The sequence below is a fragment of the Hypanus sabinus genome, unplaced genomic scaffold, assembly GCF_030144855.1.
Source record: "Hypanus sabinus isolate sHypSab1 unplaced genomic scaffold, sHypSab1.hap1 scaffold_396, whole genome shotgun sequence".
In the NCBI taxonomy this organism is placed as follows: Eukaryota; Metazoa; Chordata; class Chondrichthyes; order Myliobatiformes; family Dasyatidae; genus Hypanus; species Hypanus sabinus.
In genome coordinates this window covers 99222-116502 of record NW_026781282.1, presented here as the reverse complement: position 1 = coordinate 116502, position 17281 = coordinate 99222, and the positions used below count along the sequence as shown (strand labels likewise).

Below are 17281 nucleotides of genomic sequence, written 5' to 3'. Positions count from 1 at the left end.
CGCCTGTTCGGCCCGCAGGGCCGTATTCTGGTCAATGACAGTGTGGCTCTTCAGCGCACTATTCTCCACACTCACGCTGCCTAAGTCTCCCACGTCTTCAGGGCCCAGTCGCAGCGACCTCCCTCTAACCGAGGTGTCTTCCCCTCCCTCGTGGTATTTCGGAACGTCCACTAAGAGGGTCTCACCCTGAGATACTTCCCCCAGGCAGTATCGCCACCGGCTCTCGTTTGAATTCGGTACCGGTCCGTGGCTATTACACAAGTCCTCACGAGCAGCTCGAAACACTGGGTTTAATAAAATAATAATAGACAGCACACCATATGCAATTAAATTATAACACTTTATAGATATTACTAGAACTATGTGATTAATAATGATACAATATATATAAAGGAAAAGAAAATAAAGAAAAGGCGCCAAGTCTTATCAAACTCCAAACCACTTCGTGCACAACCGTTGGAGCTCAATTAACAAAGTCTTCTGGCCACCATTTGATCCCCTCCGAACTCCTCGACTCGCAGCTCAGGACCACTCGGAGTGATCAACCAAGCACATCTACCTTCGTCTTCTCTCCTTGCCGAACATCCTGGCCTCGGACCCCCACTCGGGGTCCGTTCCTCACCTAATTTACAGCATCGCGTCCTCTCTCTCTCACACACCCCATCGCAGCGATCTCCCCAAAAGCCCGCCAACAATAGCTTACAGACCCAGAAGAGAGAATAACATTAATTCCAATTGGTTAACAAATGAATACAATTCCCGTTATCAGTAAATTTAACTCAAACAAGCATTCAGCACTCTCTTGCCACAAAGAAGCATTCCTACTTTTAACAAAACAAAGAAGCCATTTGATTAACATACGCAGTAACAAAAAAGAAAAAATAAACCCTCCCAAAGAAGAAACCCCCTTATACTAATAAGAAACCCCCTCTACACAACGTTCTCATGGATGCTGCCCGAGCTGCTGAGGTCCTCCAGTGTGTTGTACATGTTGCGTTTACCAGCGTTTGAATGCCAGCGATCCTTAAATGTGGAGTTAGAGATGCGGGAGAAGACAGCGCTCCACTGGCGTTTAATATTGTGGATCTGTGAAAGATACATCAATTCTGTATCAAATCCAATGTCGCAGGTACTTAATGTCACTGCCAAACTCACGATGTACACTAGTAAGGCCACTCGGTCTATCTGCTCTCTGCCCAGGTTTCTGTTCCATATCAGTATTTTAAAATTTATCTCTCACTCTCCCTATTGCAACTTGTCACCACTCCGTGGGAGAAGAGATTTCCCTTGAATTCCCAGAATTAGAGAAATCTGCAGCAAATTACAGGTCCTTCGGCCCACAGCAACCAACTCGAGAAAATGCCTAGAATTACCCTACGACAGAACCCTCTATTTTCCTAAGCTCCGTGTACCTATCTAAGATTCTCTTAAAAGTCTCGATTGTACCCGTCTATACCACCGTCGCTGGCAGTACAGTCCACACACCCACCACTATCTGTATAAAAATATATATCTCTGACACCTCCCTTGAACTACTTCCAAGCACCTTATCTATGCCCCCCACGTGTTGGCCATCTCAGCCCTGGTGAAAAAAAGCCTCTGACTTTTCACACAATCAATGCGTCTCATCATCTTACACACCTGCATGAATGGCCTTTATTATTTTCCCCAGACTAATTGACACGATGAGCTCGCTGAGTATTTGACCTTCCCCAGGGCTCTGGACTAAGGTGGCTTAACTCCTTTTTCCCTGCTCTTTTCAAATTTTGTGTCATTTTCACCAATTTCAAAGGACTGTGCCTCAGACAGCCGGGTTGTTGCAATGCACCTCTTAAGCCTGACAGCAGACTAGCGAGTGAATCTTCGGTGGAGCAGAGTCAGAAAACAAAGAGTTACCAGCACCAATCAGGGCTTTGGGGCTCCGGAAAGAGATGGGGTCTGGAGGTTACGAGCAGGAGGAGGAAGAGGAACCGGACCAGCAGGATGTGGCTATGAATGAAAGATGGGAATCATTTGGAAACTGGTTAATTGAAAAACAAAATGGTTAATTTCTACAGAACATTGTAGGTAATCATCAGATCAGGCAGCAAATGTGGAGAGGAATTAATCGGCAGCATTTAAGCCGAGCCCCTTCAGCATGTCTAGACTGTGTACTCCTCTGCTTAGTTGCCGCCTGAACTGTAGAGTTCCTCCAGTATTGTGTGTGTGTGTGTGTGTGTGTGTGTGTGTGTGTGTGTGTGTGTGTGTCTGTGTTTCCAGCAACTGCAGAATCTCTTTTGTTTCACATCTGCATTTGTAAGAGGATTGTACTTTGGCATTCGATACACGAAATGCATGTTGATAATAATTGTATCGTTTATCGGAGCCGCTTTCTGCGTTAAGAAAGCTGCTAAGTTCTCTACACAGAAAAAAAATCTGAGTTACGGACATGGAACAGATGCTTGCAGAAATTTTTAATGGCACCATGATTACCCATAAAGCCCCGCGGTTAAAATTTCGCTGTCGTTTGAAGCACCGATCAAATGCGCATGCGTTAGGATTGCTGCCGTCTCCGATAACTACGCATGCGCGCAGTATACAAAATGTCGGGAGGAGCGGAAAGGTAAGGACTTTTTCGACTTTAATTGAGTGACAATTGCTGTGCGAACCGGAGACTGTGGCCCCAAACTCGGCACAGGCAGGTCTTTTTCATCTCTCTGAGCCCCACGATCCGTACACGGGCCCCGGGGAGCTTCCGGCTAATCAGGGAATGGGAGCAGATAGATCTCACAGACAGAGCTGAGCTCCAGCTATCTGAATGCAAGGATTAGGAATTCGGAAAAAGAGAATAAAATCTTTCTATCAGCTGTTGAGGAAATCACCTTTGTTCTGCATCCAACCGCAGCAAGAGAAAATCTACAGCTGCTGGAAATTCAAGCAACACCCAAAATCCCGGAGGATATCAGCATTAGTACTCTTTTCCAAAGATGCTGCCCGGCCTGCTGAGTTCCTCCAGCATTTTGTGTGAGTTGCTTGTTCTACCTCGTCTTGCTCTGGACTTTTCTACCGGTGAGAACATGTTTTGTCCAATTCTCTCTGGGTACATAATGATATCAAACACCCTGGGCAACAAGTAGCTTTAACATCACAAATGTACCAGACTCCAGGGAGACAGACTACTGCCCTTCCCTTTATATTCAATGGCATTACCATCACTGAGTTCACCACCATCAGTCATTGGGGGAGGGTTCAGGGGGAATATTTATGTAGAACACAGAAACTGGTGATGCCTGTTTGCATTTTGGTGATGCAAGAGTTGCTGGAGAATTTACAAATGGGAAGAAGTGGAGTGATATTTGGAAATCTGACTTTTTAATGCATAGTTGAGCAAGCAAACCACATATGGACAATGTGCAAAAGCTTTGGTGAGAAAATCCTCCATTTCCTGTTCCAGGCCTGCTACATAGGTTGTCTGAGAGTGCAGATGAACTCGATCAAACCCAGAGGAGATCAAAGTTCCTATTGACAGTGATTTGCTCGCTGTGAAAATGAATACCTCTCTATATAAAATTCACTGTGCACATTTTGTCACTGGGTAAAAAATGCACAGTACAAGATTTATCTGCACACTGGTTATTACAAATTACAGGGGTATCGCAGGGAAGGAGGGGAGACCTCCAGTGTCCCTGATGCACTCACCTTCAAGATGCGCATCCAGCTGCAGCTTGTAGCACTGCACTTCAATGAGCTGCAACTTGAAATGGGTGAATTCCAGGTCATCCAGCAGTTGGAGGTGGTGATAGATATGAGTTACACCCAAGGTGCAGGACACAGGAAACTGGGTGAGAGTCAGGAAGGGGAATGAGGTTAAATAGGCATCGCAGAGTACTCTTGTGACCATCCCCCACAACAACAGGTGGATCATTTTAGAAACTGTTGGGAGGGATTACCTGGCAGAGGAAAGTCAAAGGGCTGATAGGGGATTCGTTAGTTATAAGAACAGAACAAGAGGGGATGAATATCCTAGTGGTAAGGCTTGCTAGTGGTTGTGAACAGGGGAGGGGGTGATGTGGTTAAAATAAGTTGTAGGAGGAAAGGGAGCCAGAATGACAGAACAGATAGTGGAGAGGGTGAATTGAATTGACTTTATTAGATACATAGTTCATAAACATGAGGAGTAGAAATCTTTACGTTACATCTCCATCTGAATGTGCAATGTGTAATTTATGGTAGATAGTTTGCACATAGGACAGTCAATATAACATCGAAATGCAATTGTATCAGCATGAATTAATCAGTCTGATGACCTGGTGGAAGATGACTGTTGCTCCTTTTGCTGTGGTACCGTTTCCCGGATGGTTGCAGCAGGAACAGTTTGTGGTTGTGGTGAATTGGGCCTGTTTGTCCCCGATATTCTTTGGGCCATTTTTACACAACTGTCTGTGTAAAAGTACTGAATTGTGGAAAGTATATTGTGCAGTGGATAATTTCCTTGTTTATATTTAGAGACTTTTTTAGGAGCATAAAATGATGGAGTATTGAGCCTGTTGGTGGCCAGAGGTTTCTTCGCAGGGTTGAAATGGTTGACACGAGGGGGCATAGTTTTAAAGTGCTTGGAAATGGATACCGAAGGGATGTCAGGGGTAAGTTTTTTTTTCACAGAAATGTGTGGAATGTGCTGTCAGCAGGCAGGTAGAACAGGGTCTTTTAACAGCCTCTTAGATAGGTACATGGAGCTTAGAAAAATAGAGGATGATATGCTGGAGAAATTCTGGGAAGTTACTAGAGTAGGTTACATGGTTGGCACAACATTTTAGTCTAAATGGCGTGGAATATGCTGTAGAATTCTACGTTCTATTTTAAACAGTGAAGAAACTTCTCTTCTTTAATCTGTGCAGGGTCCATGATTTTAGTGCCGCTTTTCCACACTCCCATAGAATCTTTGTCCATCTCCTGAGTAAATAGAGATGAAAAATTATTTAAGATTGCCTCCATCTGCTTTGTTACACACGTGGATTGCCATTCCGGTCTTCCAGAGGACCAACTTTGTGCCTTGCAATCCTTTTGCTCTTAATCTATCACTAGAATCCCTGAGGATTATCCTTCACCTTTTCTGTGACAGCAACCTCATGCCATCTTTTAGCCATCCTGATTTATTTCTTATGTGTTCTCTTGCATTTCATACTCCATAAGAAACTGCCTGTCTATTCCTGTTGTGCAACTCCATTTGGTGCTTCAGGGTCACAACATCTCTTGAAAACCAAGCTTCCCTACAGTTTCTATCTTTACCTTTTATTCTGACATGCACATACCCAGTTTGTACTTTAAAAATTTGTTTTGAAGGCCTCCCATTTACCAAGCACACCTTTGCCAGAAAGCAGCTTGTCCTAGTCCACAGTTGCCAGATCCTAATGTTGATTCCAGGTGTTGATCCATCCCTGAACACATCCAGCTTTCCCACACTGCTCCTTGTATTGAAATATACAGGGCTCAGCATATTCACTGCACCATGCTCAACTTTTTCATTCCTGACTTTGTCTGAGGCCTGAACAACATCTGTCTTCACAACCTCTCCACTACCTGTTATGTTATTCAGGCTCCCATTCCCCCTGCAACTTTAGTTTAACCTGCATTACCCCACATCCCAGCATGCAGCTCCAACACCCCTTTGACTTTCCTCACCCAGATCAATAAAAAGGAGGTTCATACCAGGTACAGGCAGATAGGAACAAATGGGGTTCTTATGAAATACAGGAAATTCAAGTGAACACTCATGAAAGAAATAAAAGAAGGCATGAGGTTGCCCCAGCAGACAAGGTGAAGGAGAATCCTCAGGGATTCTGCAGATATGTTGAGAGCAAAAAGATTGCAAGGGAAAAAAATAATTCTCTGGAAAATCAGAATGGTAATCCATATGAAGGATAGCATAGACTTGGGGAGATTTTTTTTGCATCCGTATTTACTCAGGAGATGAACACAGAGTCTATAGAAGTGAGGCAAAGCCGCATCAACTTCATGGACCCTGTACAGATTACAGAGGTGGAGAGGTTTGCTGTCTTGAGGCAAATTAGTGTGGATCAATCCCCAGGGCCTGACAAGTTGTTCACTAGGACCCTGCGGAAGACAAGTGCAGAAATTATTGGGGCCTTAGCACAGATATTTAAATCATCCTCAGTGACAGGTGAGGTACTGGAGGATTGGAAGACAGACAATGTTGTTCTGCTGTTCAAGAAAGGCTGTAAAAATAAACTAGAAACTGTACATTGGTGAGCTTGACGAGGAAATTGAAATCAGTAGTGGGAAACGTATTGGAACATTTGTGCAGAAACAGAATATATAAATATTTGGATCTACGTGGATAGATGGCATGGCTTTGTGCATAGTAGGTCATGTCTAACCAGTCTTATAGAGGAAGTGAATGAAGGCAAGGCAGTGGATGCTATCTACATGCACTTGCCAAACTCTCATATGGGAGCCTCGTCAAGAAAGTTCAGTCACTGTGCATTCAAGATTAGACAGTAAATTGGATGAGACACCAGCTTTGAGAGAAGCAAGAGTGTGGTAGGAGATGGTTGCCTCTCTAACCAGTGGCCAGTGACTGGAGGTGTGCAATAAGGATCAGTGTTGCAACTGTTGTTTGTCATCTCTATCAGTAATCTGGATGATAGTGTGGTTAACTGGATCAGCAAATTTGTGGATGACAACAAGACTGGGGGTTCAGCGGAGTGCAAGAAGACTATCATGGCTTGCAGTGCGATCTGGACCAGGTGGGAAAATGGTTTGAAAAATGGAAAATGGAATTCAATGCAGTCCAGTGTGAGTTGTTGCACTTTGGTCTGACCTACCAAAGGAGGTCTTTCACAGTGACTGGTCGGGCATGGAGGAGTGTTGTAGAAGAAAGGGACCTGGGAATACAAGTCCTTAATTCACTGAAAGTTGTGTCACAGTTAGATAGAGATGGGAAAAAAAAAAGATTTTAGCCCATTGGCCTTCATGAACCGAATACTGACAACAATAGATGGATGTTATGTTGACTTGTAGAAGACATTGGTGAGGCCTAATTTGGAGAATTCTGTGCAGTTTTGGTCACCAACCTACAGGAAAGATGTAAAGAGGTTCAGAGAGTTCAGAGAAAATTCGCAAGGATGTTGCCAGGTCTGGAGGACTTGGGTTATAAGGAAAGATTGAACAGGTCCGGACTTTATTCCTTGGAATGTAGCAGATTGAGGGGAGATTTGATTGTGATAGAGGGGCATAGATAGTGGAAATGCAAGCTGGCTTTCTCCACTGAGATTGGTTGGGACTACAACTAGAGGCCATGGGTTAAGGGTGAACGGTGAAATATTAAGGGGAACATGAAGGGAAACTTCATCACACAGTCATCCGGGTGTGGAATGAGCAGCCAGCACAAGTCATGCATGCAAGCTCAATTTCCACATTTAAGAGGTTTGTGTAGGTACCTGGATGGTAGAGGTATGGGAGTGGGCAGTTTAAATAGTTCAGCACAAACTAGATGGTTCAAAGGGCCTGTTTCTGTGTTGTAATTTTCTACAAGAACCTGAAATAATACAAAAATTGACTCTGTCCATATAACAACTGTGTGGACCAACCATACATCTCAGCTGGAATTATTTAATATGGCATTAAAACTGTGGCACCTTAAGTTAATAATACATGAAATGATTCCCCAGCTGCACGTCAAGAAAGACTATTTGCGTGATACTGTTTCAGTTACTGTGGAGCCAGGCAACCATGCAGCTCAGCAGGAACAGGGAATAATACCAATGGAGAGAGTCAAACTGAGCCAGGTCACAGATTGGAGATGGCAGAAATGCCCCATTCTTATAGAGACAGGAAGAGCATCAGGGAATTGATGGTCATTCCAGATACCAGCACTCTGCCCAGTCAGGAGATGATTTCTCTCTTTTCTTGGGTTGAACCTCACTGTAACTTTGTGATTCCAATTCAGCCCTTGGCAACTCATGTCATCTCATCTGAAATGTTGACCAAAGCCCATTGATGGATTTTGTACATCTTTTTACAGGTTAAAAACGAGAAGGAATTTGTCTCCAGGAAGCCCAAAAATGGCATGCCAGTTTCGTTGTCTGTGTCTCGATATATAAGAAGTGGAGTAAGGGATTCAATCGACCATCCTTCCTGCTCAGACTGTGGGGAGGGATTCACTCGGTCATTAGACCAACTGGCAAGACCATCATTTTACACAGGAGAAAGGCCGTTCACCTGCTCAGTGCGAATGGATTCACTCGGTTATCACAATTGAAGGTTCATAAGCAGGTTCACACTGGTCAAGGACATTCACCTGTTCTGTGTGTGAGAAAGGATTCAGTCAGTCATCCCACCTGTGGACACACCAGTTAGTTCACACCAGGCAGAGGCTGGTGATCTGCTGAATTTGTGGGGAAGGATTCACTCGGTCATCTGACCTAATGGCTCAGCAGCGAGTTCACACTGGAGAGAGGCTGTTCACTTGCTCAGTCTGTGGGAAGGGATTCACTCGGTCATCTCACCTACTGGTACATCAGCGAGTTCATACTGGGGAAAGGCCGTTTATCTGCTCAGTCTGTGGGAAGGGATTCACTCAGTCTGCCAACCTCCATAGTCATGAGCGAGTTCACACTGGGGAGAAGCCATTTACCTGCCTAGAATGTGGGAAGAGATTCACTCATGCTTCTACCCTGCAGACTCATCAGCGATTTCACACAGGGGAGAAGCCGTTCACTTGCTCAGTCTGTGAGAAGAGATTCACTCAGTCATCTGACCTACTGCGTCACCAGCGAGTTCACACTGGAGAGAAGCCACTCACCTGCTCAGAATGTGGGAAGGAATTCACTCGGTCATTTGACCTAATGGCTCACCAACAAGATCACTCTGTGGAGCGCCCATACACCTGCTCGAACTGTGGGAAGGGATTCACTTTGTCATCTAAGCTACTGATACATCCTCATGTTCACAGTGGGGAGCCGTTCACCTGCTCAGTCTCCGGTATGAGATTCACTGATTCATCCACCCTACAGCGTCACCAACGAGTTCACACTGGGGAGTGGCCGCTCACCTGCTCAGTCTGTGGGAAGGGATTCACTCGGTCATTTGACCTAATGGCTCACCAACGAGTTCACACTGGTGAGCGGCCATTCACCTGCTCAGTCTGTGGGAAGGGATTCAATCAGTCATCCAACCTGCAGAGTCATCAGCGAGTTCACACTGGGGAGAAGCCGTTCACCTGCTCAGAATGTGGGAAGGGCTTCTCTCATTTATCCAACCTACAGAGACATCAGCGAGTTCACACTGAGGAGAAGCTGATCACCTGCTCAGTCTGTGAGAAGGGATTCACTTGCTCATCTACACTGAAGGTACATCTGTGAGTTCACACTGGGGAGAAGCCGTTCACCTGCTAAGAATGTGGGAAAGGATTCACTCAGTCATCCCAACTACTGGCACAACAGTCAGTTCACACTAGGGAGTGGCCGTTGTTATGAATCCCTGGGTTTCTTTTGCTGTGGACTGTCACTTTAAGAGAGAGATAGATTACGAAGATGAATCAGTCTGACTTGCAGCTTGTTTAGTTTTAACCAAGGACACAGACACTCATAGTCAGATGGAGGTGAAGGAGGAAAAATGGAAGGATCGAAACAAAGTAAGTAATGGCCAAGGGTCACTGTTTAGAACTTTCCTATGCCCACAATGGTGAGTTAATTATCGATTCACTGTACATCGATTGTGTGGTTGGCACCTTGTTTGATCCATAGGAGTGGATCTGATTTGGGGTATACTGTGAAGACCACTGATGTGTTAACCATTGTCTGGCTGTGGTGTGGTAATTAACTTGAAGACAATACCCCTTGTGACAAGTCATTTTTGTGATAATTCATATGTGAGTTTGAAATGACGACAGGTAAAATCTCCAGCAACTGCTCTCTCGTTTTACCACCATGGAGCATGTGGAATTCGACATAATTGCCTTCTCTTGACATTTAGCCTGGATTACAAATACCTCTCACTCATCACCTGTTCCGTGGTTGAACTGAAGTTTCATACTTTGCCATCTCAATACTCCAAGAATTGTTTCCCGGAGCTCCATAGTTTGAGAGTTTTATTCATTCACATATATACACATAACACTGTTAACTTTTGTTTATCTTGCTTAAGTTGCTATATTATAAGTATATTCTAATAAAGGTTTTAACATAAAAAAACAGACTCCAATTGCTGCTGATTTATTTCTAATGCGTTACGGTTCATAACAAAATTGGGTCCTGCGTCTGGGATATGGACAGATTTTTATATTCATTAATTATCGATTTCATTTCGGAAATCCCTTCTGATTTATCTGTGTGTGGAAACTTTGCAGCAATGGATGCTGATTATTGTTTGGAAGCGCCAGCCTCTGAGGCATTAGGAGATGTCAGAAGAATTGAGCTGTTGAGTATTGCTAAGGTGAAATTGACAATGAGGAGGGCACAGATGCAGAGGGTAATAGCCGATCGTTATGTATCTGAGGGTGTGTTTAAAGTGGAGGAGTTGGAGGTGTGAGCTTGAGCTCCAGTACAAGTGCGAAAAATTAAAGATGGAGACTGCGGAAAGGCAGATACAGTTTGAGGCCAGAGAAGCAGAAAAACGGAGGGAGGAAGCAGAAAGACAGAGGCTGTTCGAGCTGGAAAAGATAGAGAGATTGCAGCAAAGGGGTCTAGCGTTGGACTCTGGCGATCAGTTTGAGGCCAGTCGGGAAGTTAAATTGGTACCTCCATTTGACGAGGCAGAGGTTGATAAATATTTTCAGCATTTTGAGATGGTTGCTCAGAGTTTAAAGTAGCCAAAAGAAGGTTAGCCTATTCTCCTACATAGTGTAATTAAGGGGAAGGCTCAGTCAGCGTATTCTGCTTTGACAGTTGATTAAGCAGCTGATTGTGACATCGTGAAACAGGCTGTACGCAAAGCTTACGAGTTGGCCCCAGAATCATACAGCAAATGTTTAGAAATTTGAGGAAATCTGTGAACCAGACTTATATGGAATTCGCTTTTGAGAAGTTTGTGTGTTTTAATGACTGGTTCACATATAAAAATAGAAGTGATAATTTTAACAGCTTGAAAGTGTTGCTTTTAATTGAAGAATTCAAAAGGAGCATTCCTGATAACATAAAGACGTATTTAGATGAAAAGGATGCTGCCACTTTGCAGGAGTCTGCTAGATTAGCAGAGGAGTTTGTTTTAACTCATAAGTTTAAGTTTATCCCAAATAAGAGCTACCAAAATAGTCGCAAGGATAACCAGGGTAAAAAAGAAATTAAAGCTGGGACAAGAGTAAGGATGAAGGAAAGCAGTTGAAGGAGAAATATTCTGATCTTGCCTGTTACTATTGTAAGAACGTTGGTCATATGATGGCTAATTGTTCCGCACTGAAGAAGAAAAAGGAAAAGGAGTCAGTCCCAAATGCCTGTATTGAGTATGCTGAAGCACCTATAAACCCGCAGGGTCCTGAACATTCTGTTTGAGGCTCAGTTAAGGTCTCAGAAGTCTGACCGAGTTCAGAAGGGATTCGATCATTTTATGTCAGATGGGTTTGTATTAGTAAAGGAAGGGTCAACCCCGGTACCATTGAAAATTCTTCGAGTTACTGGGGCTTCTCAGTCACTTATATCAGACAGCGTTCTAAAGTTTGGTGATGAGACTAACACTGGTGAGGTAAATCTTATTAAAGGCATTGAGGGCGGCATGGTTTCCGTGCCGTTGCACAAGGTAGCTTTACTGTAAGTGTTGGTTTCGGGACCTGTTAAGATCGGAGTATGCTGCAGTTTACCAGAGGAAGATGTTACTTTCCTGTTAGTGAATGACCTGGCAGATGGTAAAGTTGTTCCTGCAGTGCAGTTAACAATTAACGCAACCACTAATGACCCACAGAAATAATTCTACTGGCCTAATCTGAGGAAAGATGCTGTGACCCTTTGCAGGAACTGTCACATTGGTCAAGTTGTTGGTAAACCTAATCAGATCTCCACAGTGTCCCACTGCAGTCTATATATAACTGCATTTGGTGAACCCTTTTCAAAATTTCTAGTGGATTGTGTTGGCCGATTGCCAAAGACTAAAGCTGGCCATCAGTATCTGCTAACTATTATGTGTACTGCAACCAGATTCCCAGAGACAATACCTCTCAGAAATATTAAAGCTAAAACTGTGGCGAAGGCTCTTACCAAGTTTTTACTTTATCTGGTTTGTCTAAAGAAATCCAGTCTGATCAATGAAGCAATTTTACATCTGGATTATTCCAGCTTGTACTTTATGTACTGGGAGCTAAACTAATTACAACGTCTGCGTACCATCCAGAATTACGATAGGTTCTAGAAAGAATTCATTCTACCCTCAAAACAATGATTAAGACATAATGTGTTCCAGACTGTCTCTCTTACGCCGTGCTTTGTAAAGTCTTGAAAAATACATTATCGGACATACGCATGCGTATGCCAAAAAAAGACATACTGTGTTGAAAATGGAAAGGCTGAAATGAAGGAATATATTTGCTTTTGTTCGCAGTAAGAGAGTTGGTACAGGAGTCACTGGGATTTAGTCCATTTGAATTTGTATTTGGTCAGAGAGTGAGGGGACCTTTGACCTTGTTAAAGGTATAGTGAATTGATGGGGATGTGCACGTAAACTTGTTAGACTAAGTTTTGAAGTTCAACAATGAACTACTCCAGGCCTGTAGTCTAGCGAGACAAAACTTAAAGATTTCTCAAAACCAATTGAAGTGTTGGTTTGATAAATGGGTTTGCGAAAGAAAATACCAGGTGGGCGATAAGTTGCTTAACTTATCTCCAACGTTGACAAATCCACTTCGGGCAAAACTCAGTGGACCGTATGAAATAGTCTCTCAAATTAATAATGAGAATTATGTTATCAAAACACCCGACCGATGTAAACTAACACAGGTGGTACAGATAAATATAATATAGCCTTATTTTGACAAGAGTGTTGTAGTCAAAACATATGAATCTGGCAAACCTGAGAATGAAGCAATTGACTTGTCTGAGACTTTTCACAAGCCACACGTGGTCCCAGTAAGGCTAATGAACACCGTTGTTCCAGAAAACATTGATAGCAGTTTGACTCACTTGCAGCCAAAGAAACAACAACAGCTGAAGGAAGTAATTCTACAGTTTAAAGATTTATTTCCCAATGTTTCCAAGCAAACCACGGTCGCAATACATGATGTAGATATTGGTTAAACAGATTAAGCAACACCCATATCGCATGAACGTAGAAAAGTGTAACTTGGCTGAGCAAGAAATTGAAAATATGCAGAAAATGGTATTATTAGTCCTTCAGCATCAGATTGGAGCTCACACTGCGTTATTGTGCCCAAACCTGATGGTAGTGTTAGATTTTGCACTGATTATAAGAAGGCAAATGCAGTAACAAAAACACATGCCTATTCTATCCCTAGGATGGATGATTGCATCGATAAGGTTGGAAAAGCTGAATTTCTTACAAAGATTGATCTGTTGTCAGGGTATTGATGTGTTCCATTGACGGGCAGAGGTAGAAATAATTCTGCATTTATGATACCACCTGGGTTGTATGAATATAATGTCTTGCTGTTTGGAATGAGAACTGGTCCAGGAACATTCCGGAGAATGAATGATTTTGTAATTCGAGGGTTGGAACACACAGATGCCTATACTGATGACTTAGTCACAGGGAGTGACACTTGGGAAGAGCATATCTCTGCAGTAGAAAAGCTGTTTGACAGGTTTTCCCAGGCCAGCCTTACAGTTAACTTAGATAAGATTGAATTTGGCCATGCCATTCTGACCTGTCTTGTCTATGATGTAGGTCAATGCAAGTTGGCTCCTGTTCGGGCAAAAGTCCAGGCAATTTCTCAAGTTCCTATTCTGACTGCTAAGAAGGCTCTCAGAAGGTTTCTGGGAATGGATGGACATTATCGTAAGCTCTGTAAGAACTTTGCTGCTATCGCTCTTCCTCTGACTAACCTGAAGAAGGGTGAAAAGTTTGTTTGGACCGAGCCTCGTCAGGAGGCATTTGATCGATTTTAAGTTATTATGTGAGATTAGGCCAATCAATGTAGTATTGTCAGCAAATTTAATCAGCAGATTGGAGCTGTGGGTGGCAATACCAGTCATGGGTGCACAGAAAGTAAAGGAGGGCGCCAAAGAGACAACCCTGTGGGTTATTTGTCCTCAGGGTCAGAGAGACAGAGGAGATGGAGCCCACTCTTACCACCTGCCGGCGATCTGACAGGAAGTCCAGGATCCAGCTACACAGGGCAGGGTGAAGGCCGAGGTCTCTGAGCTCCTTGTCGATACATCATGCCTTTGTATGGCTACTGCTCAGCCAATGACTGCAAGGAATGCAGAGAACTTTGGAGAGCAGAGAACATCAGAGAAACAAGCTCCACTCCATGGACTCTTCCTATACTTCCACTCCCTCGGACAAGCAGGCCATGTACACAAAAAACCTCATAACCTGGACATTCTTGCTGCAAACACGCTCACACATGGGGGAAGAGATACAAAAGCTTTAAAGTGCGTAACACCAGGCTGAAGGATGGCTTCCTGTCGGTGGTTAGAAGCCAAATGAATGATAAAATGGACTCAGCCTCACAATGTAACTCGACGTGACCCTGCACCATATGTCTATCTGTACTGCACTTCCTCTGCAGCCATAATGCTTTGCTACAGTTACTTTTTTTGTTGTATATCAGCTCAATGTACTGTTGTAATGTATCGATCTGTGTCGATGGTACATCAGGCAAGATTTTCACTGTAGCTCAGTACGTGATGTTAATAAACAAATTTCCCCAATTTAATTGTGTGGAAATATTATACAGACTGAAATTCTGCTCTGGAACCTCAGAAGGAAACTGAATTGTTGTCATTTCTGAGGAATGCAAATATATGGAAAATGCTTCAATCTCGCTTTACGATCGGCAGCAACTTGGATCAGGTGACCGGTGGTGGGTCTCCCATATCAATAACAGAATCAGGTTTAATAGCACCGGCAAATGCCAGGAAATTCGTTGTTAATTGTTAATTCTTAACAAAAGATTTTAACAATTGCGATTTAAAATAAGAATATATAGTACAAAAGCAGAAAAAATAAAAATGTAATAAAGTATTTTAATTGTGTAAATGTAATAAACCATTTTAATTGTGTGCAACTACTTGACTGACTGGGTTGTTGCTCTGGAAATTCTGAAGTGAAGCGTAACTGAACTTTGCAAATTTATGAGAAGCTCAGATAAATACAAATGGCTAAATTCTCTCATAAATGGGTCATACACCCAGAAACATCGGCAGCACTTCAGCACATCGAAACAGTGAATGAGACATGCAGAAAATATTACAGAAAAGTAAACATTGTCCACCCACAACGAGAGGACGTGACAGATCCGGATCTCACAGACTTGACTGAAGGGGCAAAAGGTGAAGCTACACGGACACGCAGAGCAGTGACCCGCAGATGCTGCAGATCTGCGGAACAACGTGAACAGGAAAAGGGATCAGGTCACGGGTGGAGGGTCTCCCAGCTGAACTGGTGACTCCGCACCTCTCAACTCACACACTGCCCGACCCATCCGCCGCGTTCCAAACATTATTCCATATTTACACCAGATACATGGTTCCTTTTCCACACCATATCTACACCGATTCCTTTCCCTCCACCCCCAGGTCACAGAGTCACGGGGTCGATTCCCATCCCGGTCCGAAACATAATTCAAGCCCAAACAGGAAGTGTTCACGTTTCATTTAAACCAGTTCTGTGTTTATAAACACTAATTTCTATTCACATTCCTCCGGCTTCAGTGGACAGGAACACTGAAACGTGAAGTGAGAAACAGCAGGAGGTGGCCATTCGGCCCCTGTAACCATCAACAAGATGGCGGCTGCTCTCCCATCTCAGCCACGTTTCTGTCCGATCCTCATTTCCTCGATCCCTTCGGTCTCCACACTTCTGCCGGCCTCTTTTCCACGTGAGGACGATCACTGAGTCTTCACTGCCCTCTGTGGAGGGGATTTACAGATATTCACCACCCTCGGAATACAGACTTTTCCCCTCATCACAGTCCCGGACAGTACACCACCTTTTTCAGAGACTGTGATATCTGGTTCAACCAGTAATGATGTTGTGCATTTCAAAGTGTTCTCCTCTCAGTCCTCGATTCTCTAAATGAAAGGGTTATCACATTTGATCTTTCTTCAAGTTGTGACCCCACCACTCCAGCGATCAGTCAGGTGAATCTTCATAATCTTCTTATAGCAAATACTCTCTAACCTCTTTGCTCATCCTCTATGGAATTAACTTCTGCAGCCCCGTTTTGCCCCAAACTCTCACCTCCCACCCCTGTCACTATTTTCACCATCCACCTCCCCCTTATCCTGGGTCCACCTCTCACTCCCCAGCTCTTGCCCCATCCCCATCCCTCACCACTTTTCTCTGACTATTTCCCGTCCACACTCAGACCAGAGTGTGGGTCTCGGCCCGAAATGTTGACGGTCCATTTCCCTCCACAGATGCTGCCCGACCCTCAGAGTTCCTCCGGCAGTTTGTTCTTTGGTCTGTATAACCCGTGTTAGTATGGGGAGAGAGATTTTAAACCATATTGCATGGTTAGGTTTAATGCACTTCTAGGTGAGACAACAGCATTAATCACGGGTTTCATCACTGAATCCAGTGTTGTGGGATGTAAAGTCCCCTGTTATGTGTCCGGCTGTGTCGTGTTTTTGTGGAATGGGCAGCGTGGTGTTTGTCTCGATTCGGGTCTCAACACCAGAATTGCCAGCGGGGTCCCCACACAGTGTATTAGACAACAGAAAACCTCTCATCCCTGCAGTCTTTGTCTCCTGGTAAACTCAACACCCTGACAGTGTGGACCATAGATACCCCTTCCTCTCAGAGTCAGGGGATCATTCAGACAGCTGATCGCTGAGAGGAATTATATTTATTGGTCATTAAAGTTCACCCAGGTTCGTTTGGACGGATTTGATGTGGAGTTCGGGGTGTCACAGTGACAGGCCCGGACGGCCGAACTCTCTCCGTTGTCCAAACATCCTTCCAGGTGAGGCGACACTTCACCTGTGAATCTTCCGGGGTTGCCCGTTGTGTCCGCTGCTCCCGATGCGGCCGCATCTACACTGGTGACGCCGGCTCCTCCGCAGTTGTGTCGAGTAGGAAAGTTTTTTAACGGGTGTCGATATTTTTCTTCCCTTTTGTGCGGGAGGGGTGGGTTTTGGGGGTTGATGATCGGGATGCTGTCCTTTTTGATGCG

General features: G+C 44.0%; 1 protein-coding gene across 1 annotated transcript; it reads left to right on the top strand.

The window, feature by feature from the left end:
- The first annotated feature begins 2558 nt into the window (after positions 1-2558).
- LOC132388738 (zinc finger protein 239-like) lies at positions 2559-10203 on the top strand. Its single transcript, XM_059961127.1, has 2 exons — positions 2559-2602; positions 8024-10203. The coding sequence occupies exon 2, from the start codon at positions 8427-8429 to the stop codon at positions 9360-9362; it is 936 nt and encodes a 311-aa protein (XP_059817110.1). The 5' UTR covers positions 2559-2602; positions 8024-8426; the 3' UTR covers positions 9363-10203.
- Positions 10204-17281: the final 7078 nt, after the last annotated feature.

What these genes read in the sequence shown, in the direction of transcription:
- LOC132388738 (XM_059961127.1), top strand. Translation starts at nt 8,427, where the DNA reads ATGGCTCAGCAGCGAGTTCACACTGGAGAGAGGCTGTTCACTTGCTCA.